Source organism: Primulina huaijiensis, chromosome 3 (assembly GCF_012295235.1).
Source record: "Primulina huaijiensis isolate GDHJ02 chromosome 3, ASM1229523v2, whole genome shotgun sequence".
NCBI classification, from domain to species: domain Eukaryota; kingdom Viridiplantae; phylum Streptophyta; class Magnoliopsida; order Lamiales; family Gesneriaceae; genus Primulina; species Primulina huaijiensis.
Window position 1 is genome coordinate 27,243,242 of NC_133308.1, and position 24,915 is coordinate 27,268,156.

Sequence of the window (24,915 nt, forward strand, 5' to 3'; positions counted from 1 at the left end):
TGCAGGATTGTCAGAGAATATTCACTTTATTAGTCTTGTCACATAGTTTAAACTACGTAAAATTGGCTTTCATTCTCCGGTCATCGTTTTTTTTTATGTTCAGTCCCTGGGTACTTTTTTAGTACCACATTTATACATGAAATGTACCACATTTTCACATGAAGTGTACCACAATTTGTATGACATAGTACCATAATTTTGTGGGTAGGGAGTGAACCCAAAAAAATGTTTTGATTGGGGATTTTTCACCAATTTCTCCTTTAAACTATTGAAATTGTACTGTTAGCCCAAATTATAAATTGATTCCAATTTTATCAATATTTACTGGATACTCTCGACAATAATGGATATTAAGTTATTAACTGTTCATTTTTACCTTTAACATCGACAAATGTAGGCCGAATATTTTTCCCATGAACTTACAATTAAATTCGACAGTGAAATTAAATGACTGTCATCAAACCCTCGATTCCCTCAATTTCATTTCAACCTCTTCCAATCCATATGGAATTGCAACCCATATTTTTCCTTCGCATTTCCGACAATATCATGCATAGAATGACAGAAATTCATCGCTTGGTCAAATATTATATGGTACTGTGTTAGTTTGCAATTACATTATTTTTTTTTTAGTTGAGAAGAGTTTGTTATAATTATATTTCAAACTCGAGATGTTTTAAACTTGAGGGCATGATGACTTCGAAAATACCAACTTGTGAAGGAACTCGCAAAATTAAATCAAACGATAAGTATAAGCTCCGTAGCATAAACAAGAAGTGTATCCAATCATCTAAGACCCTATAACAATTATTTCACAGGCTAAATCCACATAACCCATTCATAATGAAAAATACCCAATTCACAAGAGTACCATCAACCAAAACTCCTCACTGTACGCTCAAGTTTCGCATAAATAACATCTAAGTGAAGAAGACCAGAACGAAAAGAATGATAAATAAAACGAGTAAAAAAAAAATCATCATTAGTTGACCCTTCACACTAGCCTTCTTCATTACCATGGCGACCTTTTTCTGCAGAAAAAAGAAAAGAATAAGAAGGTGATAAGCAACAAGATGCTCTCCGATCAAAAAGTAAACAGCTTCCTTGCAGAATTTTAAATCATTGGTAGCAGATTGTATGGTATTTATTGGTACACGAGTCATATGAAAGACAATGTCTGTTGAGTCAAAGGCTTTCACCTGAACAAAATCGAGACGATTTGATGTGCTGTCCATCTCTGTGCCCAATTCATCAATAATTTTTTCCTGGAGAGTCAGGAATTTACAGTCTCAATAATTACCAAGCTGGTAAGAAAGTTTTACTCAAAATTTACAGATGAATTACTTGAGCAAGGAGCTCTTCATGTATTGTGAGCCCAACACCTCCAATTCTTTCGACACTGGCGCTTAGTTCATCTAACTCCTCGTCCTGTCGCCTTTATCCCATAAACTTTAATCAGATGGAGAATACGCAAACACAGAAAATAGCAGGAATCTCCGTCAAAGCTTTCTTAGCTTTAGGATGAATTAAATGCTTTCTCAGCGGGACATATAAATGCAGCAATTAACATAGATAGCCCAGTTGTTAGTCATCAACAAGATTTCTTAAACTACAAAATTACCTTATCAGAAGTAGTTGTCTATCTGATTCTGATGATATGAAATCATTGTTACTGTGTGCAATGTACTGGTTCCTATCAGTTTGACGCGAATCGGGCATCCTCATAAGCTCATGCCGCATACCGTTGACATTAGAAGTGCTTGTCCCATTCAACTCCTTTCCAGTCACGACTGATTTCTTCACCGTTCCCACCTATCCGTTAACAACATTTTTTCAGAGATGTGATACATATGAACCAAAAAACATATGTACAATCTGCACCATCACGTAAAGTACATACACTCGATGATAATATGCCCGATGAATACCTGAGAACGAGCATTGCTAGTCCATATTCTCCTTTTATCAAGCTCCACTTCATTGATACCATATAGTGCAGGATCTCTTGCTGCAACGGCAATTGCCTTGTTCAACTCATCCACCTTTTTACCAAGAAAACAAAGTTTCAGTACTGACAAGATACTTTACAATTACCTGTCAACCATCAGAGAAGCTATAGAATCATTTTATCAAAATCATTATGAAACAAAACTAATATCAATAATTCACAATTATTTTTTGTTATTTTTGTAACCATGATCATAAATGATTCTTATTCCAAGAGGATGCAAGAGATCAATTCTTCTTAAAAAAGTAACAGCTTAAAGATTAGAGTAGTTATAGATCCGATACACCTTTAACAAGTGAAAACTCATCTAACGTTAACTGGATGCAAATAAATATATCAACGTGATAAATACACACCGTGCTTCATGTCAATCACTTTTTTTGGTCAACGCCATTTAAAACATTTCAAAGCTTCAAGATCATTCATCATTCCAAAAGGAAAGGAAACTACACTCAGGTATTCATATGTTAAGTCATACCTGCCACTCAATGCTCTCGCAACCAGCAAGAAGCTCCTTAGAGAGATGCAGCTGCTCACCACTATCCGAATGCATTCGTTCCCATTGATGAAACTTTGAGAGCAATTTATCAATCTATTGAAGTAGAACTTGGGTGGTAAGATTCAGATTTCAAATAATCCACAAGGACTGCAATAGAGGCCAACAAAGATGGGTATCTGGGGTTGAACTTAATACATATTGTTTTGATATAGATATCAAAATCATTAGCAGGTGATACCAGTACGGCAGTACCAGACTCTAATACAGTCGATAGATCATCTTTTCATAATCAAACAGATTTGTTAGTGGGGGTGTACAGCCATTAGTTGTTTAAAATTTTGATCTGTTTAAGAAGCACTGGGATTAATTGCCCAGCTGATCCGTAGGAAAACTAGGAAACCAAGCATTGGAAAAGGTGAATGGTGTAATTAACCAGATAGTTGAGAAAATTACATTCACTTCGTATTCACAATATAATCACCAAATAATTAATTTTTACCAAATTTTCTCAAATAATAACACTACAATTCTAATGCTACGACTCGAATCACTATACTCACCCCTACAATTACCAGCAAAATTACCAAAAGGATAATTCAAATCACTAAACTCGGACTACATCCACACCCATGATCAAATTGATACGCTAAAAATAACTTGAATGCCCTCAAATCCCACCACAACAACAAAATAACAGTCATTGATAACCCAAAAACAACTTAATTCCAGAATCTGAAGTAGATATAAAACACAAGATACTTGAACCTGAGATTTGATCAGCAAAAGGGACGAACTAGCAACACAAAATCGAAAACAAAAACCGCACGATAGATCTGCGAACAGAATGGAGAGAATAACACTTACAGAATCCTGAATCTCCTCTTTCACAATGTAAAACGGGTCTTGAGCTGAAGACATATTTATACTCAATTATTAGTATCCCAATGCGTTGACACCGACAAAATCTCGCAGAATTTCAAGATCTGAAATCTGAAAAATTAGAGAGATTCGAAAGAGAAAGAGAATATGAATGCTTGATTCAGGCAGCGGGATGGGGGAAGTTGAAGTTCCGTTCGGTGGTGGAAGAGAGAGAGGGTGCATGTACCAAAATACTCGGGTTAAACCCGTTCGATGAAAGAACCCGCCCTGATTTGCTATCCGGGCAGGAAATCCAATCCTGGGCCGGCCCAAGGCCTCAGTGTAAATTTTCCGACGGCCCAATATCAAATAAGAATTAAATTGTTGGGTAATATCAAATAAGAATTCTTCCTCGAAATACTTAAATTCCAAACCGGTGAAAAATCAATTTTATGAATTATTTATAAAAAAATTTATTATTTTTTATTATAATAAATATGTGTAATAATCTTTTGAAGAATAAAAGATAAGAAAAGACGATATTAGGCTTGTTTAGACCGTAAACGGGACAGAAACAAAATAACATATAATGGGAAAGTTGTTATACCCCAAACCTCAATTAATTAAGGATTTGCTTGGTTATTACAGTAAAACTGGAAATAGAAAACAGAATCGGTTACTTCAAATCTCGACTGCTTCCTGACGCTCATTCGCATGTACGAAGGCTTCAACCTCCAGAAAAAATAGTTTTCCCAATTTCAATTGAAGGGATATCTCTGTAGATACTGAGGAAATCCGGAAAATATAACAGATTTCTCGGGCAAGCTATTGGAGGAGATGGCTGATGGAAGAGCGAGCAATTCGAACAGCAACAGCGGCGGCAATAAACCTGAGTGGCTGGAGCAGTACGATGTGATTGGGAAAATCGGGGAGGGGACATATGGTTTGGTTTTCTTGGCGAAGATCAAGTTGAATCGATCCAAATCGATTGCCATAAAGAAATTCAAGCAGTCCAAAGATGGGGATGGCGTTTCTCCCACCGCAATTCGCGAAATTATGGTACAAAAATTGTGATTGTTAATCGCTTCTGCGGGTTTGATCGTGTGATTAGGGTTTTGTTGGTGTTTGTGCTTCTGTTGTGTATGAGGTTGGTTTGAACTAGAGGATGTGAAAGTTGTTAGGAGTATTGGTTGTGGAATTGAATTGGGTTCTTTTTTCGTCCTTGTTTCCTGAATTGAAGTAAGAAAATGGTGAATCTTTGTATTTTTTGTCTTCTTATTGTCTTATTTCCTGGAATCAATAGAAGTTAATGCTCTGGTTGAAAGAGCGCCATATTCACGCGTGGACTCAGTTTCGGTCACTTTCTATTCCCAAACTGAAGATATACTTAGTACTTCAAACATCCTTTTTTGGCCTTTACACGTACTTTTTTCTTTTTTCATTCTTTTCATTTTTATTAAATGTTGGATTTAATTATGTGGGTATTTTGATGCTAGTTGCTTCGAGAGATTTCCCATGAGAATGTGGTAAAGCTTGCAAACGTGCACATCAATCATGCCGATATGTCACTTTATCTAGCTTTTGACTACGCCGAGCATGATCTATACGTGAGTAAATTTCTCACTCTTTCTCTATCTTAAGCCAAGCAAAAACTAATTTACTTGTGTTGGTTGGTATTCATCAATGTTTAAAGCAAAACTGTATTGACGTGTCTTGAATACTGCCAGGAAATCATTCGACATCACAGGGACAAGGTCAACCAACAAATCAACCCCTACACCATCAAGTCCTTGTTATGGCAGCTTCTTAACGGTCTTAATTATCTTCACAGGTTATGCATGTTTCTTATTATGTTGTGATTAATCACTATGTTTTCTGATTACTCGTATCCCAATATGGATCAAAATGTTTTGAACTAGTTTGTAAATCCAGATAGAAGAACCTTGTTCTATTCTATGAATCCTTGAACGCCGGGGTTAGATTCTGTGTGAAACACATGTCTAATCATGAAGTACGAGGCAATAAACTTGGTGAAGTTAGTTTTCAATCTGTGATATGACTGCCATTTACAGCTCCTGTGGATGTCAGTCTCGTTCGGTTTTGGTGTTGATATGGATAGCACTGTAGTTCGATTGGGGGAATAAATGTTGAGGTCAATGACTGTGTGCATTTGGATTTTGAAAAAATGCAACTTCTAAAACTATTTGCCTTTAATTTCAAACAAAACACTGTAGAGAAGATAAAGTCGCATTTTTTATACTCTTAAGTTTCTAGCTTATAAACATTTTTTGCCAAAATTGTTTATGAATTTCTGTAAATTAGATTCCAAAACTTATCTCTGGATTTTTTTCTTGAATTTGGCTCATTGATTTGGGATAAATACGTTCATATCTTGTTGGGTCACATGGAACAGCTAGTCTTGGTTGTTTGTGGTCTGCGATTCAATTTCCATTGAAAATCAACATTGTCCTCGTTGAAATCTTGTTTATATCGAAATTTTCTGCAGCAATTGGATTATCCACCGAGATCTAAAGCCATCAAATATCTTGGTAAAATACTCTACGACTTCCATTTTGCTTCGTATTTATTATGTTTATCTGAAATCACTGTAATGAAGTTACATTCTATTATTAAAATTTGAGAACATTGGATTGTACCTCTTTCTTCAATTTTCTAAAACTTTTGATCACCAGGTAATGGGTGAGGGAGAAGAACAAGGAGTGGTAAAAATTGCTGATTTTGGCCTTGCAAGAATCTACCAAGCTCCGTTAAAGCCACTATCTGATAATGGGGTAATGAATTATTTGTTCCTGCCACTTTTGTCCATCTTCAATTCAAAACACGGTTTTTTCCTCTCTCTCTCTCTAACTTTGGTATTTGCGTGTCCTAAATTATATTGACTTGGTTAGTGTTGTTGATTTCTGATTAGTGATTACCTATAATTACAGGAAACAAAATTTTATAAATAGAACTGCCAAAATTTGAGTTTCTTGAGTAATACTTGGGGTTGATTTTCATGCCATAGGTATGTCGTGGCAGGTTGTAGTGACTATTTGGTATCGTGCTCCTGAGCTACTCCTTGGGTCCAAACACTACACAAGTTCTGTTGGTATGATTTCTTGTGACCAATTGTCATTTCAATCATCTCATTGTACACATTATTATATATTTTGATTTGTCTGGAAGACATGTGGGCTGTGGGTTGCATTTTTGCCGAACTTTTGATGCTGAAGCCACTATTTCAAGGGCAAGAAGTAAAAGGGACTCCTAACCCATTTCAGGTGTCGTGTTTTTCTTTCTTGCATTCTTTGTGAGAGAGAATTAGTGACTCTGTGTGTCATTTAATGTCAGATTCATCTCTAGTCCTATTTTCTTGCTGTCAAGTCTGAAGCTTCTTTGTCTGATGCAGCTCGATCAACTGGACAAAATTTTTAAGGTTCTAGGTGAGAATTGTTGTAATTCCCCCTTATTTTAGTTGTTCGGTGGACTAGTGATAGTTGATTGTGGCATCAGGTCATCCCACACAAGAAAAGTGGCCCATGCTTGTGAATCTTCCACATTGGCAGTCTGATCTACAGCACATTCAAGGGCATAAATAGTGAGCGATGTTCATTCTGGTCATTTTATCAGTATATTGATTTCAATGATCTGTCTAGTGAATATCGTTTTTGTATGTGGTGTTAAGATGTGCTTCTTCTTCTTTAATTTTCTTCATTTTTGACAGTGACAATACAGGACTTCACACTGTAGTTCCTGTCCTTCCCAAAACTCCAGCATATGACCTTCTATCTAGGATGCTCGAGTATGAATTTGATGTTCACTTTATGCAATTCTTGTTTTTTTCCATTCTTTTTTTAATTTGAAATCCTTTTAATCACATGATGATAAATTTCAGTATGTGATGTTTTGCATTCCATTATTTATTTCTTGACTGGAATTACATTTTGGGTACAGTTCTCTGTGTAGTTGATGTTTGGTGAGAAATTCTGAACGAGCTTGTGTTTTTGCTAGAATATGACATCCCTTGATTAAGAATTGTTGATATGAATTTCTGAAAGATGTGGTCCACTACCATCTGATCACCATTATGTAAAAGTGACTGGTCATTGCTATTTCTGTATCTGAAATCACTAGTCAGACTATGTGTTGCCATAATGAATCATGAATACATTTATCATAAAAAACGAGCATATAAAAAAATGAGTTGGCATTATCCTCTTTCTGTACTACCAAGTGCCTTCTTTGTTTTGCTTTCAACTTTTGTTCCCTGAAATTGGTAACTGATTCATTTTTTATTTTAAAAAAGTTAAGTGTATTGATTGACTGAGATCTTTTGTTATATTTGCAGGTATGATCCTAGAAAAAGGATAACAGCGTCGCAAGCTCTTGAGCATGAGTATGTTATCAATCTTTTCCTCCTCCTCCTCCTCCTCCTGAATCCTTATCAGCTCTATTGCGCGCTATACTTGGATGATCCTTATTGCCTTTCTTAAAATAAAAGAGAACACATGTTTTTTGGATCTCAACAAAATTACAAATATTTTTGAACATGATAGTGAACTTATATTGCATGATGCCAGAGATGTTCCCCTTAGCGTGTGATATAAACAGTTGCTTCTGCTCAATTTGAGTATAATTTTCTTGGTTTTTTCTGTATGCATAGTTTGGAGAATTTTGTACTTTCACTTGCACATGTAATTCCTCCTTTGCAAAAATGAGGATCTGTCTAGTTTGTTATCCGCATGCTGATTTAATATTTAACATTGTAATGCTACACAAAAAACTTAAAGTTGTTTAAACACATTTTGCATCTTTCTAGTTACAATGTGTTTGCTTAGACCTGATGAATGATTTAGTCCAACCTTTACGCATTTCACCTCCAGACTGTCACTCCTTTCCAAATATATCCTTTGCCGTGATTGTTGAACTGATTCTATTTTCTGATCACTTTAAGGGGATGGGAATTTCTTCTTCTGTTAATATCGCCCCTCTTTTTCTACTGTTGTAATTATCTTTTCTTTGACCTTTAACTCCATTTCTTGCAACTTGTTCTTGTGATAATATTTTTCCGATCAGTACTTAATGATCATGCTCATTTCAATCTTGACTCCTTTTGAAACTGAGAGTTTATTTAATATATGCAATTAAGTTATCAGATTCTCTTTCTTTCTCATTTTCCCAAATTTCCATGGCTTTAATTCATCCATTATTCTGATAGAAGCATTATTGATTGATGACTGGGATGAGTTCTACTGTTTCAAAGACTTGCACATGTTAACTATTTTTTCTATATGAAATTTTATGTCTGATGTTTGCATTGTTAAGTAAAATCTCTTGCCTTTTGCTGTCGTGAGTTGACTAATTTGAATGTTGTTTGTTACGTGAACCTTTGCCTACAAAATATGGTCAACACCTTTTGGTCAGTACTATAAATTTTCAACTGTAGTTCAAAATAATTCATTTGGTGCATGGTATGAATTTAGTTGTTGATCCCACCTGAGCTGTTGTGTGCATGCTAAATGCTGTGGCTGTCAAACAAATTGTGTGAGTAACCAGCACAAGAAGCTTCTGAAAAGCATACATGAACAGATTAGGTTGTTGGTCTTGTTGGTTGCCTCGATTATCAGGAGCCAAAGTGTGACATGGTTCGAGATTAAAATTAAAATCAACCATCTAGTATATCACACTTTCCTTTTCTGTGTAATGGACCAGATTTTATTGGTCGGTTCTTTACGCTTTTCTGTTTTCCGGCATGCTGGACATGCTCATCAATTTGTATCTGAATAAATAATGCCCACGATGATAGTGGTAAAGCTGGTTAATATTTTTAGTGTCACATTATAAGATGGCGTTTTAACAATTAGTGGGGCGTTCTTCATCTCACATTTATGTGATAGCTAAAAGCTTCATGAGTATTTTATTCTGTTTTACTCCTTGCATTATTTTTCTTTTTTCACCATTCCATGTTTTTCATTCTCTCAAAAGATCAAGTTGTGTTTTTTGTCAATGTCAAAATTGCTTCTAATCTTAGAGTACAAATGTCAATTTTCTTAAGTATCACTTTTCCTAATTCTCAGGTATTTTCGCTTGGAACCTTTGCCAGGACGCAAGTATGTAATCTTATTTTCTTTTCTTATTGTATCATGCATATCAGCATACTCCTGCTATAACTAGGTTATAATTTTTTAATTGATTGGTCAAAGTGCACTGGTATCCCCACAACCAGGAGAGAAAGTTGTGAACTACCCAAGTCGACCAGTAGACACAAGCACTGATATTGAAGGAACAATTAGTCTTCAGCCCTCTCAACCGGTATCATTTCCCAACTTTTCAATTTCTTGACCTTTAAACGGAAACTACCTCGATTTTAATTCTGTTATCTGGTTGATCTTTTCATTTGCTATTTGCAATCATCTGAGCTTACCATGATATATTCAGGGATGCCCTCTTATTTTCACAAAACATCATTCCATGGTGATGTTGAGAATTTTAGAGCAGTAAACATAGTTTGACAGGGTTGTTGTGCACCCTAAGAATGTATATTGCAAGCCTGGTGGCAAGTAACTCAGATTTCATGTTTGGCAGTTCTAATGATCACCCACATATCAGGTGCAGTATCAAGTTCTTGAACTGTACTTGCAGAGAACTAATGTCAAAAAGTCTTTTGGAAGTCAAGATGAACTCACCTGCATAGAACTGAGAAACTTGATTGATACGAATGTGGAAATTAGTAGCATTTATTTGACATTTCTGAAACATTCTAACAAATTGCAAAAGCTAGTTTTTACTCTCACATTGTTAACAGCTAATTCATTAATTTATAAATTCATATATCTTCAAATAGATTTCCTATTTAGTTGTTTAGATCTTTATGTGAAATGTGGCCCACTGGTACTCTGGCGTTCATAAATCATGTGGGGCTGTAGTGTGGTTGTGTTTGTCAAAGTATTCTTCTTTTATGTTTTGAGGGTTAATGGTTGTTCCAGACTACTATTAATTCTAGAATGATCTCTGAAGATGTGAGTTTCCTAGTTATTGTTGCTTTCAAAAATCACATTGGATGCTGTTTTGCTAAAATGATTCAATGATTTTTTTAAAACATGTTTAAAGAACCACATTATTATAGAAGTTTTAATGAAGATTCTTCAGAAAAAGTATAAGCATTGTTAATAGCATTTGCTGGTGATACGATGCATGTGGCAGGATAGCAGCATCAAGATTTGAATGATGGTTTCCTGTGTGCATCTTCTTTTCCTCATTCTTTCCTGTACTTTTGGTTTTGTATAGCAGGTATCATCTGGAAATCCAGCGTCTGGGGGTATGCAAGGTCCTCATGTGATACAAACTAGATCTGTGCCCAGACAAATGCCCATGGTTGGTGTGCAACGAATGCAGCCTCCAGGTATTCCAGCTTATAATCTTACTTCTCAGGCTGGAATGGGTGGAGTGAATCCTGGTGGCATCCCAATGCAGAGGGGTGTTGCTCCCCAAGCCCATCAACAGCAGCAGGTTTGTGATTTCAAATGAGAAATTCTTGAATGTTTGTGATTGTTTCTCTCGTTCTTGTTAGACACGTGATTGATTCTTTTTATAATAGTTGAGAAGGAAAGACCCGGGAATGGGGATGTCTGGATACCCTCCCCAACAAAAATCAAGACGCTTTTGAGGTAATGTAAATTGAATTTCTTAATTTTGGGTGTTTGGAAATCCTGTCTTATCTATTATCCTTCCAAAAACTCAATGATTCCCTTTATAAAAGCTTACAAAGTACTTTTTTATATAGCAAAAAAAAAAAAAAACAATTGTAAAGCTTACACATTTAATCAAACTTCACATTGTCGTCTATGTTTACCAGAAACTGCTGCAAAGACCCTGTCTTTCCGGTCTATCTTGTGGGGTTTAAATTTTTAGCTGATTTTGTGATCTGTTCAGCAATTTAAATTACAATCTTTTCTTGCAATATACTTTTTCATTATTTATAATATATATTTATGTGATTGCATAACATTCAGAGACGAGATTGATGTGGGGTGATTTCCAGGTTTCAAAATCACTTTGTTTCTGAATGGTTTCCATTTCTCAGTGAGAAACTAATAATTGTATGCCAAAGGAGTGTGGGTCAAATTATCTGTCATAATATTTTTTTGGGCTGCAAATTAGCCCCGATGTCTTTGATTTTTTCATTACCATTTTAAAAAATGTAACGTGGCCTTTGTGAGAACAGTGGACGTAGCTTCTCCTATGAATTCCATAATAAAGTTTGCAACCTGGTACATCAATATATTATAAGGCTGTCTTGTGGCAATTGATATTCTTTAATCTCATGGAACTCTTCTCTGATGTATCCGTTACAAAACTTCAATCCCAGTGATGATAGGTTTTGTACGTCGTACTTCAGAATTATAGCTGAAATGAAATTTGATTTGTACCTTAACTGGAAAACAATAAGTTCTCATTTAGCATTTTCAGATATTGCTTCCATGATAATAATAATATGAAACGAAGATGGTATCTTCTGCCCTGCTATTGCTTTTTCACTATCAATCCTGACTTTTGAGTTTGTCTTTCTTTCTTAGACAGTGAATTTTACGTTTATATTGTGAAATCTGGGAAAAATCCGATCAAATGTGAGAAAGAACACTTCCTTTATTTCTGCTACACTCTTGCCTCGTTCACTTTTTTACGCCATTTGTGAACGAACCACTGGAAATCTCAACAACGTTACATTAAATTTGTTGGGAATCCTTTGGTCATGTGGTCGAATCTATTTCATGGGCATACGCCCATTTTTATTCTTGAATTTTGGGCTGAAAGAAAAATTTTCATTTTGTCCTCACTGGACTGTCGAAGTTTTATCGCAGGACATACAGGCTTTCATTTCTATGCATTTGAATTATTTTCCAGCGAAGTTGGTACTTACCATTCATCTATGCATTTGAACTTTACTCTTACTATCAAGGGAAGATTGATTTTTATTCACAAATGTTTCCATCTCAATATAAAAAAGCGAGTCATTCATTGATAAAAAGCCATATATATAAATCAGGTATTTCATGAAGCATCTGAAATGTAAACCTGATCGACCTCGAATGAAATCATCTGTTTCACTTGGGTTATGATTGGTCTTTATTCCTTATTTGTGGTAAATAAATTTTATATAAAATTAGAATTACCCTATATGTATATTTATGTTTTTGTTGTTTGGTGAGATGGCCCATCTTTATTTAATGATGATTGGAAGATTGCAAATGTGGAAGATGCATTTTGTCAACAAATCGTGTCAAATTTGGTTGGTGGGTGCAGAAAAGGAAAATCGCTTCTTCTCTCATACGGGAGGATTACACTTATAAATAAGTACATTATTTATATTGTAATATCATCTCATCAAAAAATTTTTTAAGTATCCTAAAATAGAGAGATAAAAAAAATAGTTTTTTCCTTTGAATATTGAGAGGTTCTCTTATGGGAGTTAAAAAAATATTTTCTCGGTTATACTCAGTGTTGAAATTGTGAGATATTGAGTGTTTTGTTTTAAATAAATATAAAATTTTTCCATGTTATAAAGATTTGCAGCAGCTCTGTAGACATAACTTATATTTGATGAACTACGTAAATATATTTGTTCTCGTTGATTATTTTATTTCACAATTTTGATATTATCATAATCGTCATCGTTTGGACATAATTCTCCAACATTTGTATAATAGAAAATACAACACAGAATATGCGGCCAATCTATGTGGAAAAGTTGGTAGCATCCAAGAAATGAATAATGAAAGCAATTTTGGAAGAGACTTGCGGCACTAAAAGACAATGCACGAAAGGGAGTGAAAATAAACAAGACAAAAAGAAAATTAAGTCTGAGATTCATTAGTTAGCCCTCTTCCGTCATACATCAATTGCACCTTCATATTTGACTTTTAAAATATTAAAAATAAATATCATAAATATTTAAGAAATAATAACAATAAAAAAACTTAGAGATTATCTTTAAAATTCCTAAAATTTAACACTATCTCTAGATTTTTTTCTAGGGCATCCACTCGACTCCTATAATATTGTCCACAATAAACTATTTTTGTGCACATAATTTCGGGTATATATATAATTATATATAACACATTGTTTTTCAAATAGTTTAATTTTTCTGACTCTAACTTGGCTAGAATTAGAGTTTGTATTTGATCTCACTTGAAATATTGTAACATAGAACTATTACTCGAGACAAAAATGTTGATGGTGCTTAAATATATTTCTTCAATATAAATTATATCATATTTAAAAAAATATTAAAAATCACGAACGACTCGGAAACCATCAAATAATATAATTTGAGAGCTCGAAAAAAATTAGAACATGTTTGTGTTAAGCATTTCAATGATTTCAAATGCGAGTCAAATGTTATTCAAGTCGGCTCGTTCCTTTGCACCATGAGTGTGGATCAAGAAACGAATTTGATACGATAAAAATTGATAAATGTTATTAATTTTTTAAAAATATACATAAAAATTATTTTTCTTCCTTTGGGGTATGACCACCCACAATCGAATTTAAAAATGATAACATTCTACTTACTAATAATATTTTATTCTCCACATAAAACCACAAAATAAAAGAAAAAGAAAAAAGTGCAAAATACGTCAAGTATACCCCAGCCTCCACAGCTTGCTACTGAACTGAACCATAAAACAAGAACTGCCTCCGCTCCCCATCTGTGGTTTCCACCGGTAATCAGAGATTCTCATGTCTCTTCCGACCAGCAGCGCACCATACATGTCCGAGGATTCTGAATCCTTCCACAAGTTCTTCGAGTCCTGGCTAGTTGAGCAGAACCAGTTCTTGGAAAAGCTTGTTTTAGCCTCTAAAGAGAACCAGCAAAGGGAGGAACAGGCTGTGAGTCAACAAGAATTGAATGAAACAATCTTGATTCCTTTAATTGAAAAGGTCATCCAGCATTACGAGCATTATTACAGAGCTAAATCCAGATGGGCCAAGAACGATGTTTTGATGATGTTTAATCCTTCGTGGACAAGTAGTCTTGAAGATGCTTTCCTCTGGATCGGAGGGTGGCGCCCAAGTATGGCTGTCCACTTGCTGTATTCGAAATCCGGGCTGCAGCTTGAAGCTAGGATTGAGGAGATTTTACGGGGGATAAGCACGGGTGATTTGGGTGATCTCTCGCCGGGTCAGCTGGAGAAGGTGGACGAATTGCAGAAGGTGACGATAAGGGAGGAGAAAGAATTGAGCGAGAAAATGGCCAAGAAGCAGGAGGGAGTGGCGGATAAGTCCATGGTTGAGTTGTCACATGCTGTGACGGAGATGATGAGGGAAGGCGCGGCGGCGGATGAGCAGATGGTGGAGGCGGCGCTGGGGCCAAAGGAGGAGGGATTGGTGCAGGTGTTGCAGAAAGCAGATGATTTGAGGCTGAACACACTGAGAAAAGTAGTTGGTTTGTTGAGTCCTGTACAGAGTGTGCATTTCTTGATTGCTGCAGCTGAGCTGCATTTGAGGTTTCATGACTGGGGGAAGAAGAGGGATGCTAGGATTCATCAAGCTGCCGAAGTTTGATGGATAAGAACTAATCTACATGCATAAAATAGGATATAACTGATAGGGATTATGATTGTTCATGTAGTTTGGGGATTTCACGATCTTATTTTGCTGTTCTTGGGATTGTTTTGTTGTGGTATTTTGACTCTTTCTTGGTGTGTTTTTATGTTTTGGCACGTCTGTTCGATCCGCAGGTCGTTGTGTTCCTGTTTCTGGCCGCATCAGTTTGATGTCTAGGAACCAGTATATACAAAAAATAGGGATTTCGATTGTTGATGTAGTTGCGAGGATTTCATGATCTTGGTTTGCTGTTCTTGGGATGTTCTGTTATGGTGTTGACTTTTTCCTGGTGAATTTTGATGTTTGGGATTTTGTTCAGTCCAATGAGTGCTGTGTTCTAGTTTCCCCCTGTTCTATACCTGTTGTTAGATACAGACAAGTGAATCGAAATCTTCAATGGTGTTTACCCTGCCACTGATATGGGAAGTTCATATTTTCTGAGATTTTGTGTGTAGTAACTTAGCTATTTGAGATTTTGTGAGGGTCCGTGCTCTTAATTAATATTTAATTACCAAATAACCAAGATTAAATGGTGTAAACAGCGAAAACGAGTTTAAAACGTTCATTTGGGTCTACAGAAATTTCGCCATGACCTCCCCGTAAATAGGACATCCCAAAAATTTCAAAACACAACAATAACATTATACGCTCGAAAATAACATCAAGTTCACAAACAACCAAACACGTATCCTACAGCCGCACTGGCCAGAACTAGACACAACATATCACAAATAAAATCTCAAACAACATAAAAATATCACCATACAGCTACACAGGGCATCTCCCTGGCAAATGTATCAAACCAGCATAATATATATAAATATCTGGGAACTCTGACACAAACCGACTGACTACTGGGTACCACTCGCTGACGCTCCACCAGACGCGTCAAATCCCCTGGAATGACCTGCTATGGCATCAAAAACAACCACAACATAAAAAGAAAACAGGGGTCGGACCCCAGTACGACAAACCAGTAAAATCACGACGTATATAAAAGACATGTAATAATACCAAGTAAATGCAATGATATGCGATGCATGAATGGTAACAATGGTATAACGGATATCAAATGGAGTCCAAACGAATAGCATCATCAACAGTAACAGTGGCCACCCTTGCCAGGAATGCAGCATCAAATCGCCGCTCGTCCATGCACGTAGCATCGGGAATGCGAGTAGCTAAGTCGCTCGTCCCTAGCTGTCATCTGGGAATGTGGCTAATCTTAACCCACTCGTCCCTCTGATGACTCAATATATCTCAACAGAATCAACATAAATCGCCGTCAAATGAGTCAAAGCTCAATTTGTTATGCCAATACAATTTAATGCATGAATACAACAGAATAAACATTCAAGGCACATAATAGCAAATAACATTCACCGAATATTCTTACACGCCAGTATAAGCGTCATAATAATATAGGTTTGAGCGTACCTCAATTATAAACTTATAATACCACGATAATTTATTAAGGACTATCGAATGAACTCGTCCAACGATATAACCTACAATATAAATTCACTATATACTTCAATACAATGCATACCAAACGACTAAACCAAAATAAATCGGCTCGGTAAAAATTCGAAATCCGGGCGGCCTATTAACCCTTTTACAATCTGAATTCAAGCTTAATACCTCAATAATCCAGGCTAAAACGCACAATAGTGATCTCGCGGAGATGGCTCGCCGGAAATTTCGTCGGAAACATTGTTCACGATCTGAAAAACGAGCTGGAAATTAGCTGAAAACAAGGGAAATAAAGGGCTTTGATTCCTTGCTAAATAAACTCAACATCAACAAGAAAATTGAAGCTAGAAGCTCACCAAATCGGACAAAGAATGAAACGCAACTGCCGGCTCGAACGTGAAAGATGGGAGCACTGATTTCTACCGATTTATGGCAGGAAAGTAGCTAATAGGATGAGTGAAGAAGATTGCTAAGCTAGTGCACAAAAATCTGGCCGCTGGGGCGTCGCACGCTTGCTGCAGAAAAGAAGAGAGGAGCGACGATTGCAAAGCTGGAGAAGAGCTTCTGGATTTTGAACGTACTGCTATTCTGATTTCTCAAATGGGTTGGGTTATATTAAATAAAATGGGAAATGGGCTGGGCTTATTGCTACTTGGGCCTCACAGATTTGCCTCTCTAAATGGAATTCAGGCTCCAGTTTTTGTTTATATGGGGAGCTTGGTGCTGGTGGGGATTATCGTTGATATGACGTAGAATTAATGAAGCAAGCACCAATGTATGAAGAAAAGTTGCAGCTCCAAACAAGAAAAATGGTGAATGGTACAAACTGTAGCACTGTGATGTTTTATTTGGTTTCCCACAATTTATAATGCTTAGTTCAACGGCATCTCACGATTCAACTCATTTAAGTACTGGGTGCTAATCACATTGCACGCTTGGGGGAAAACAAAGAAATTTTCAAAAAGATAAAAAAGGTACCATCCTACAAAATAAGCTATCCCAAGCTAAGGAAGCATGTGGTAACAGGCTGCGGAATCTTTCGGTATGGTTCCCACACCTAGGATGGGATAGAACCCGTCTGTTTCAAATGGAAACACAACGAAAGCTCTTCCCTTGTCTAGCATATCTCCACATATTATACCAGGAATCTGCTAGAAATTCAGCATGTCTGAAATTAAAGAACTTTTTATTTTACTACTAATTGCACCCCAGTTGATTACCAGTGGCTCCTCACCAGAGTAATTGAATGAAATCTCACCAGTCTAAATTGATACTACTCTTGTAGTTCTATAGTTCCATTTCTTGAACAAAATTAAAGACAAATATTTGAAGCTACATAAGACAGCTAACTGCAGTAAACCAGAATCTGATCCTACAAGAAAGTGGTACAACCCTATTTTATTTCACATGCATCTAACAAAAAGAAAAATAAGTTAAAAAAAAGAGAGAAGGAGGGGGGGCGGGAGAAAGGAAAACAGCCTCCCAACAAAAAACGAATCCGCAACACTTCAGAACTGCGATCAACAGGAACACCTGAATCAAGAAGACCAAAAAATCGGATAGAAGTTCCATAAATGGGATTCTGTCATGTAAAAGTATATATAAGTTTCCAAAGATGAATTCACGTATCGCGTTGAGATCAATATTCATCTACTATCCATAAAATGATATTCTATCATGTAAAGTAAATATAAGCAATTCAGTCGATTCTAAAGATGAATTCACGTTTCAAGTAGAGATCGGTATTTCCCTCTTCATAATTTATCCTTGACAGAATCTGTATCCACGGCCTCAGATTTGGTAGAGATTGGATCGGCGTGACTATCCCGGTTCTTTTGAATAAAGTCTACTATGTCTTCCTTTGTCCTCTCACCATCATATGGTAATATGTTACCACTTGACGATCGGAAATACAGAGTAGGGTATCCTTGTACGTCAAATGTGTCACTTGGGATATCATTTACAGTTGCATCCTGAGAACATATTAGAGGCTTTAAGAGTAATGTAATGGAACGAATTTTTTTCACTTCAAATGATGATAGATGGAACGTTAATAAAAGGCTTCGCCACATAACTATATCATCATCATTACCAATTTTGCAATTACAACATCAGGATCATTCTCAAATGATATTGCAACTTCGTCTAAGATTGGAGCCAACTTTTTGCAATGTCCACACCATTGTGCATGGAACTCTAGCAGCACTGCAAAATCAGAAGTACGGCACAGAAATTTAAAAACTGCTAAAATTATAAAAATATCAGGAAAATGAAAAATCACACTCCATTGCCCATCAAAAACAAAACTCGGGCCAAATTCCGACTTTCAGGGCCTATTTATAAATGTTGAGGAAAAATGATCAGATGGGATGAAAAATAAAAAGGATGCGCTTCCTAACCATTCTTCCCCGAGCTAAAAACCATGTCCTGAAGGCTGTCGGTGACAACCACTTTGACAGGCTCATTATTGACATCAGGGATAGGCTCTGACCTTATGAATGGCTTCACATGTCCGTCCTGTCACCAATTGAAATAACAAAAAGCTTCAAATGCTCACCAAACATTACACCAAAAATCAATTCAATTTGTGCAGTATATTTGATAAATCATAGATAAAAAAGTGTAGAAGTACCAAGTAATCTTTCACCCATGAAGCAATCTGACTAGGCTCTATGTTTGCTTTGAGATATTTCTGTCCTTCGGCGTCCTGTATAATAAGCAGAGGAGCCTGTTCCTCCTTGAGTCCAAAGTACTGCAATCCAAAATATGGTTGAATATTGAGTCAAACCAAGTTCGCCAACTCAAGAGAAAACCATGAAAAATTCATGGAGAAAAACCAACCTGAAAGGCACCTTGACCAGCATCAACATCGCCAAACTGAAAACTAACCCCCTTCTCTTTGTACAGGGTTGCTACATCGTTGTATTTGGTCTCGAAAGAATCTAGTTCTTTGCTGAAGTTCACAAATAGCACAACCTTTACCAAGCAAAAATAGATAAATATTGGAACAATTATCTGAGGTCGAGGTGAATGAAAATGTCAACAGGATACTAGATAACATTTTAATTCCAAAAGTCAGTATGAACCATGATAAATAAAAAGACAGCCCTTATAATGTCACAATGCACCAGAGAAGTTTAAATAGCCATGATGTTTAGCTTAATTCACAAACACTCTTAATGTTTGAATACTGCAACGCTCTCATGCCCATAAAATGTTACCCGGACAGTCACCAGTGGAATGGATGCTTCTTTGATAAATTTCTCCATGGCATCAACTTTGAAATCCTATAATATGATTGAAACGTCTGTGAGAATGAAACAGCCATAAAGAGGACATATAGAAAAACGAAACTCAAAACGAGTGGGCAAATAAGAAGGAAAGCATTTTCAATAAATACCTGGAAATCAACAAACAGTTCATCAAAAGGCTTAAGCAAGCGAAGAGTTGGCTTGTCAACTGGTTCACCCCGGGGAAGGAATTTAGCATCGAGGGTATGAGCAATACTATAGTCAGTGTTAAAGTAGATGCCCTGTAAGCCAACAGTTGACTAAAAAAATTATCGACTCATTTGTAATAATCAGTCTTTATTTTAATATAATTTACATTTCATGGTTTCGTTTTACTTTATTTGTATACACATGCAATCGACATAGATAAAGATCTTGATTATACTTTAATACAAATGAATCGTACTTCCATTTTGAAACTCATTTGTAAACATTGCATTTTCTAAATTAGTTCCTAGTCGATTCAGCCGCCTAAAATAAGGATAAAGACCGCTTGAGCTTGAGACTAGCATCTGCGATGTTGTGTACCGTGTTTCATGGTAAGGGCATAGAGATGTCTGCTCATGCAGATGGGTAATCATATGATGATTGTACCGAACAACCCTCACTCGGATTTTCCAAGTGGTTATCATTCATCGAGAGGAAAAGTCTGTGGTTGTGATTGTACATCATTAGTTCTTACGACCCGGGACAACACTGAGGCTCTACATACTAGGATTGTGCTTTGACTCGTTTACCGACTCCGCGAGGGTCACAAGGTGGCGAGGTTGGGTCAATTGCGACATGTGTAGAAGCCAGTGCATTGTAGCCGGAGACTCACATCTCACCTACGGGTGTGGATATCCTATGTTATCTAACGAAATAGTAGTGCATGAAATATCTGGCTAGAGTGTAAGATGTACATTATGGACAATGGTTCTCTAGTCGTACATACGATGACACTATGAATATTTCATGATTGTATCACATAGCTATCGAATCTAATATGCAACCCTCGATAAAAGAAAATGTCATGAATCACAAAAAGTTATGAACCCACGGCTAGCTGTATTCCTGAACCATTGAGAGTCATATAAGTACTGGATCATTTGCTCCCGTTGAGAGAATAAATTCAAAGAGTTGAATTTATATAAAATTATGAGATAGTAAATTCAATGAGTTGAATTTATTATAATTAAAATTTGGAGAGATAAAAAGATTGAGAATTTAAAATATTAAACTCAAATGTTGAGTTTATTAAAGATTATTTAATTGTAGTGAGAGAATGCATAATAGGCTTGTAGGAGTACAAGTCAACATGCAAATTGATTAAAGTTTTTAATGGAATTTAATATATTAATTAATTAAACTAGTTGGACTAGTCCAATTAATTAATTAAGCCCATTAAGGTTGATTATTGAGCCTAAAGGCTAAACCTACAATTATGGAAACTAGATTAATGTTTCAATATCAAGGAAGGTGGCCACCATACCCTTGCAATTTTTGAAAGGCTCTTTCCTCTCAAGCTCCAAAATTTCGGTCACCCTTAGAATCTTAAGGGTTTGAGCCGCTTTTTTGGTTTTTGATCTCAACGATAAATCTCTTCTAAAAATTTATAATGCAATTTAGAATAAGAACAAATATTTCAGTCGTGGACCGGATTAGGAAAATTGAAGAAAGGAGTTCAAGAAGATTTTTTTTTTTTTGATAGGAAACATATATTTTATTTAATAAAAAGAGATCATTACAATAATAAGCGGTTGAGTTTTTCCACGAAATAAAAGAAAATACAACAATTAAGTCAACACGTGACAAACTTCCAATCCCTAACCACGTCTGAGATAGGTAGATGTCCCAATTCTTTGATATTTCTTGTTGAATGCGCTACCCTGAATCGCAACACTTCCCAAACTTTGTCTACCGAGTCAGACGAGTCGTTGAAGATCCGTTTATTTCTCTCGAGCCATAACGTCCAAAACGTGAGATGAACGACCATATACCAAAAAGTCTTCACTTTAGCTCCCTTATGAAAGCACGGATCTATGATGAACATATCTTTGGCTCTCCTTGGAAGAACCCAAAATAAACTCAGCTCTTGCATTACCTTGATCCGAACGCTTCGTGCAAACGAACAATGTACCAATAGATGATCCTGATCCTCTTCGTGATTTTGACATAAGCAGCACCACTGTGGCCGTAAGGCACATGATGGCCATCTTTTTTGCACTGAATCAGAAGTCTGCAGCTTGCCCAAAGCGACAGTCCACGAGAAAATTTGAATTTTTTGCGGGATGGGTACTTTCCAGATATGTTTAAATGTGCAGAAGACAGGAAATTTATGGAAAGGAAAAAAACACTCGTAAAAAGAGCGAACAGAGAACAAACCCGAAGAATCCCCCAACCACACCCTACTATCCTTCGCACTCAACTCAATTCTGACCGAATGAAGTACTCCCAATAAATCAACAAACTCCCTGAGTTCTATCTCATTAAGATGTCTCCTAAAACGCACGTCCCAACGATAATTACGACTTACTCCAACATCAAGAGTCTCCAAAAAATTTCGAATTGGTTTATTGATGACGGTGCAAATCCTAAACAAAGAAGGAAAGCGAACTTTGAAAGAAAGGCCCCCTCCCCCAGACATCCTCCCAAAACCTAATGTAATTACCCCCTCTCAGAACCAACCCACTTAACTGTTGAATTGCCGGGAAAGAACGGGAAATAAATTTCCAAGGACTTCTGAAAGTCGCGTTTCTGGCCAATCCCAAGTCCCATCCATTCTCTTGAAGACCATAAATGCTTTTAACTACGTTCTTCCACAACTGCTCCTTTTCCTTTGTCCCTCGCCACCACCATTTCCCTAGTAATGCTTTATTCCTCAACCCAATATTCCCCAATCCTAGCCTTCCCCTATCCTTTGGTCTGCATATTTGGTCCCATCCAACGACGTGACAACTCTTATCCCCGTCCGCTCCATCCCACAAGAAATCTCGCATCAGTTTTTCCATAATTTTTGCAACTTTTGCTGGCACCCGAAACAGGGACATGTAATAAGAAGGCAATGCGCTTAACACAGATTTAATCAGTGTCAACCGACCACCTCTGGATAAGAACGATTTCTTCCAGCTTGAGAGTTTTTTTGTCATTTTTGTAAGGACAGGTTCCCAGAACTCTAGGGTCATAGGTTTCCCTCCCAATGGTAGCCCAAGATACTTAATCGGCCGGTCATCTTTTTTGCACCCAATCTCTTGGGCCAAGCAACCCAATTCGTCTTCCTCGCAACTAATCCCCAACACCACACTTTTTTGAAAGTTGATCTTTAATCCCGATTTCCGCCCAAATGATTTGATTATTTCCACTAATTTTCTCACATGTCCTTCCGAAGATTTATTCACTAAAGGTATAATTACTAACACCCTATAAATGATTTAATTTCTTTAACCCATACGTTTGCTCAAAGACATTATTTGAATGTCAAATAAAATTTTTTAAAATTTCCGCTGCATTTTGGACACGAGAAAACCGATTACCCAATAGTCAGAACGTAACTTCTCGGCTAAAGTCATGAAATTCTAATATTCCTCACCAGAAAATTTTGGAAACACCCCAACCTGCAGATTATTATAATGTGTTAGCAACGATAAAGAGAAAAGGCAGATATTTCAAAAAAGAAAAACAGGCAGCTTACAACAAAAATCTTTTTCTCATCAATAAGACCGGTAGCATCTTCCAGAGACTTAATTTCAGCTGATGCTGGTCCAACTTGCTTCTTCAAGTAATCAACAAAACAATCAGCCTCGCGAGGACCATAATATTCCCGAATGTGTTTTCCTCCATTTCTCAAGATTTTAATGGTTGGAAAACCATGGATCTCAAATTCAGTAGCTAGTTCTCTATTTGCTTCGTCAATTGCATCTACTTTTGCCAGAATAATTGGAGGCTCGTGTTTGCTCAGGGTAGATGCGGCTTTTTCATACTGACAAAAAAATTACGGAGTTAGCTGAGTCACGTGGACAGATGGTGACGTGTCGTGAATTTTATTGGATGTAGGGACGTAAGAGTTGAATCTTCCTAGGATCGATGTAAGAGAGATTTATAATGATTTAGAAATCGTAATCGTGATTAGTTACTTTCGTAATTGAAAATTAAATAAATTAGTTTTATTTTAAATTTAGAAGTCAATTCTTGCACTCTATTTATTTATTATTATTATTGTATATTTTTTTAAATATGGTATTGTGAGACAGTCTCACGTATTTTTATTCGTGAGACGAGTCAATCATGTCTATATTTACAATAAAAAGTAATATTTTTAATATAAAACAATATTTTTTTATGAATAAACAATAATTTTTATTAATTTGTTTATATAACTAGATTATTAATTATTATTAGTTAGTCAAGACTCAAAAGATACATAGACTTTTGTGGGGGAAAAAACACATAGACTAATCGCTTTTTTTTTTTTTTTTTATTGTGATGACTTTTTTTCTTTTTTTTGGGTTTTATTATGCCTAAAACACCTCTCATTGTATTTTGTTAGTCTATTAGTCAATTAACTTGAAGAAAATTACATTTTTTGTTTATATATATATATATATATATATATAATTCTAAAATATCAATCTCTCTAAAAGTGATATAATAACCTATAATTTATTATATATATTAATGCCTTAATATTTTATGTACTTTTATTATATAAAATAACATTGAATAATGAGGGAATATATATAAAATTGATAAATTAACACCACCAATAATTTTCAACCTGTATTCAACTTAGATACACGCGGCATATGTATTGTATTAATTAATAGTATAGTAAAAATAATTTGAAAATATTTTATACTAGATTATCATTTTATATACAAAACTAATAAATAAAATAATGAGCGATGCTACATGTACATCAATATATGTGCATCATAACAAATTCAAAACAAAAATTCAATTTGTCAAAATCTCATCATATATTCGATATAAAATCCCGCGATATAACAGTAAAATCTAACAATATAATTATTTTAAATATCGATATAACATTATATTAGTTGTACATTTAGTATTATTTTAAAAAAATAACACAGTCGTGCGAGCTCGAATTGACAGGTTCAAGAGTAGGTCTCTTGTGAGATGGTGAGACGGGTCAACCCTACAGATATTTACAATAAAAAGTAATACTCTTAGCATAC

The 24,915-nt window shown here is 35.9% G+C and overlaps 4 protein-coding genes across 8 annotated transcripts; 2 read left to right on the forward strand and 2 right to left on the reverse strand.

Annotated features, from left to right (window-relative positions):
* Nucleotides 1-733: 733 nt before the first annotated feature.
* Nucleotides 734-3,604, reverse strand: LOC140974251 (syntaxin-61-like). Its single transcript, XM_073437612.1, has 7 exons — nucleotides 3,372-3,604; nucleotides 2,487-2,600; nucleotides 1,929-2,042; nucleotides 1,622-1,812; nucleotides 1,345-1,435; nucleotides 1,200-1,265; nucleotides 734-1,031 (listed from the first exon to the last, which is right to left on the reverse strand). Exons 1-7 carry the CDS (start codon nucleotides 3,423-3,425, stop codon nucleotides 921-923), a joined length of 741 nt encoding a protein of 246 aa, XP_073293713.1. The 5' UTR covers nucleotides 3,426-3,604; the 3' UTR covers nucleotides 734-920.
* A 385-nt stretch (nucleotides 3,605-3,989) lies between these two features.
* Nucleotides 3,990-12,710, forward strand: LOC140974252 (cyclin-dependent kinase E-1-like). 5 transcript variants are annotated; one of them, XM_073437613.1, is made up of 16 exons: nucleotides 3,990-4,424; nucleotides 4,862-4,972; nucleotides 5,093-5,196; nucleotides 5,872-5,914; nucleotides 6,059-6,157; nucleotides 6,405-6,474; nucleotides 6,552-6,646; nucleotides 6,775-6,808; nucleotides 6,879-6,963; nucleotides 7,090-7,167; nucleotides 7,714-7,761; nucleotides 9,443-9,475; nucleotides 9,569-9,677; nucleotides 10,653-10,874; nucleotides 10,963-11,037; nucleotides 12,575-12,710. In XM_073437613.1, the coding sequence occupies exons 1-15, from the start codon at nucleotides 4,203-4,205 to the stop codon at nucleotides 11,029-11,031; spliced, it is 1,422 nt and encodes a 473-aa protein (XP_073293714.1). In that variant the 5' UTR covers nucleotides 3,990-4,202; the 3' UTR covers nucleotides 11,032-11,037; nucleotides 12,575-12,710. The 5 variants fall into 5 exon arrangements, with proteins under 5 accessions (XP_073293714.1, XP_073293717.1, XP_073293715.1 ...); XM_073437616.1 differs by lacking the exon at nucleotides 12,575-12,710 and adding an exon at nucleotides 11,734-12,206 and having other exon boundaries at nucleotides 10,963-11,032; XM_073437614.1 differs by lacking the exon at nucleotides 12,575-12,710 and adding an exon at nucleotides 11,407-11,715 and having other exon boundaries at nucleotides 10,963-11,032.
* Nucleotides 12,711-13,997: 1,287 nt separating this feature from the next.
* LOC140974254 (protein DOG1-like 4) lies at nucleotides 13,998-15,418 on the forward strand. Its single transcript, XM_073437619.1, has one exon. The coding sequence runs from the start codon at nucleotides 14,109-14,111 to the stop codon at nucleotides 14,931-14,933; it is 825 nt and encodes a 274-aa protein (XP_073293720.1). The 5' UTR covers nucleotides 13,998-14,108; the 3' UTR covers nucleotides 14,934-15,418.
* A 2,272-nt stretch (nucleotides 15,419-17,690) lies between these two features.
* Nucleotides 17,691-23,716, reverse strand: LOC140974255 (protein disulfide-isomerase-like). The gene is made up of 10 exons (XM_073437620.1): nucleotides 23,409-23,716; nucleotides 23,251-23,331; nucleotides 19,849-19,980; nucleotides 19,670-19,735; nucleotides 19,290-19,424; nucleotides 19,081-19,200; nucleotides 18,848-18,965; nucleotides 18,541-18,653; nucleotides 18,197-18,421; nucleotides 17,691-17,979 (listed from the first exon to the last, which is right to left on the reverse strand). The coding sequence occupies exons 2-9, from the start codon at nucleotides 23,284-23,286 to the stop codon at nucleotides 18,203-18,205; spliced, it is 939 nt and encodes a 312-aa protein (XP_073293721.1). The 5' UTR covers nucleotides 23,287-23,331; nucleotides 23,409-23,716; the 3' UTR covers nucleotides 17,691-17,979; nucleotides 18,197-18,202.
* Nucleotides 23,717-24,915: the final 1,199 nt, after the last annotated feature.

Excerpts from the sequence above, each read along its gene's own strand:
- LOC140974251 (XM_073437612.1), bottom strand. The coding sequence starts at position 3,425 with ATGTCTTCAGCTCAAGACCCGTTTTACATTGTGAAAGAGGAGATTCAG. Across the intron at positions 2,601-3,371 it reads AAGAGGAGATTCAGGATTCT|ATTGATAAATTGCTCTCAAA; the intron begins GTAAGTGTTATT and ends CTACTTCAATAG. Across the intron at positions 1,266-1,344 it reads ATGAAGAGCTCCTTGCTCAA|GAAAAAATTATTGATGAATT; the intron begins GTAATTCATCTG and ends CTGACTCTCCAG.
- LOC140974252 (XM_073437613.1), top strand. The coding sequence starts at position 4,203 with ATGGCTGATGGAAGAGCGAGCAATTCGAACAGCAACAGCGGCGGCAAT. Across the intron at positions 4,973-5,092 it reads ACGCCGAGCATGATCTATAC|GAAATCATTCGACATCACAG; the intron begins GTGAGTAAATTT and ends GAATACTGCCAG. Across the intron at positions 6,647-6,774 it reads GGACTCCTAACCCATTTCAG|CTCGATCAACTGGACAAAAT; the intron begins GTGTCGTGTTTT and ends TGTCTGATGCAG.
- LOC140974254 (XM_073437619.1), top strand. The coding sequence starts at position 14,109 with ATGTCTCTTCCGACCAGCAGCGCACCATACATGTCCGAGGATTCTGAA.
- LOC140974255 (XM_073437620.1), bottom strand. The coding sequence starts at position 23,286 with ATGACTTTAGCCGAGAAGTTACGTTCTGACTATTGG. Across the intron at positions 19,736-19,848 it reads AACTGTTTGTTGATTTCCAG|GATTTCAAAGTTGATGCCAT; the intron begins GTATTTATTGAA and ends ATCATATTATAG. Across the intron at positions 19,425-19,669 it reads TTCCACTGGTGACTGTCCGG|GTTGTGCTATTTGTGAACTT; the intron begins GTAACATTTTAT and ends TGCTTGGTAAAG.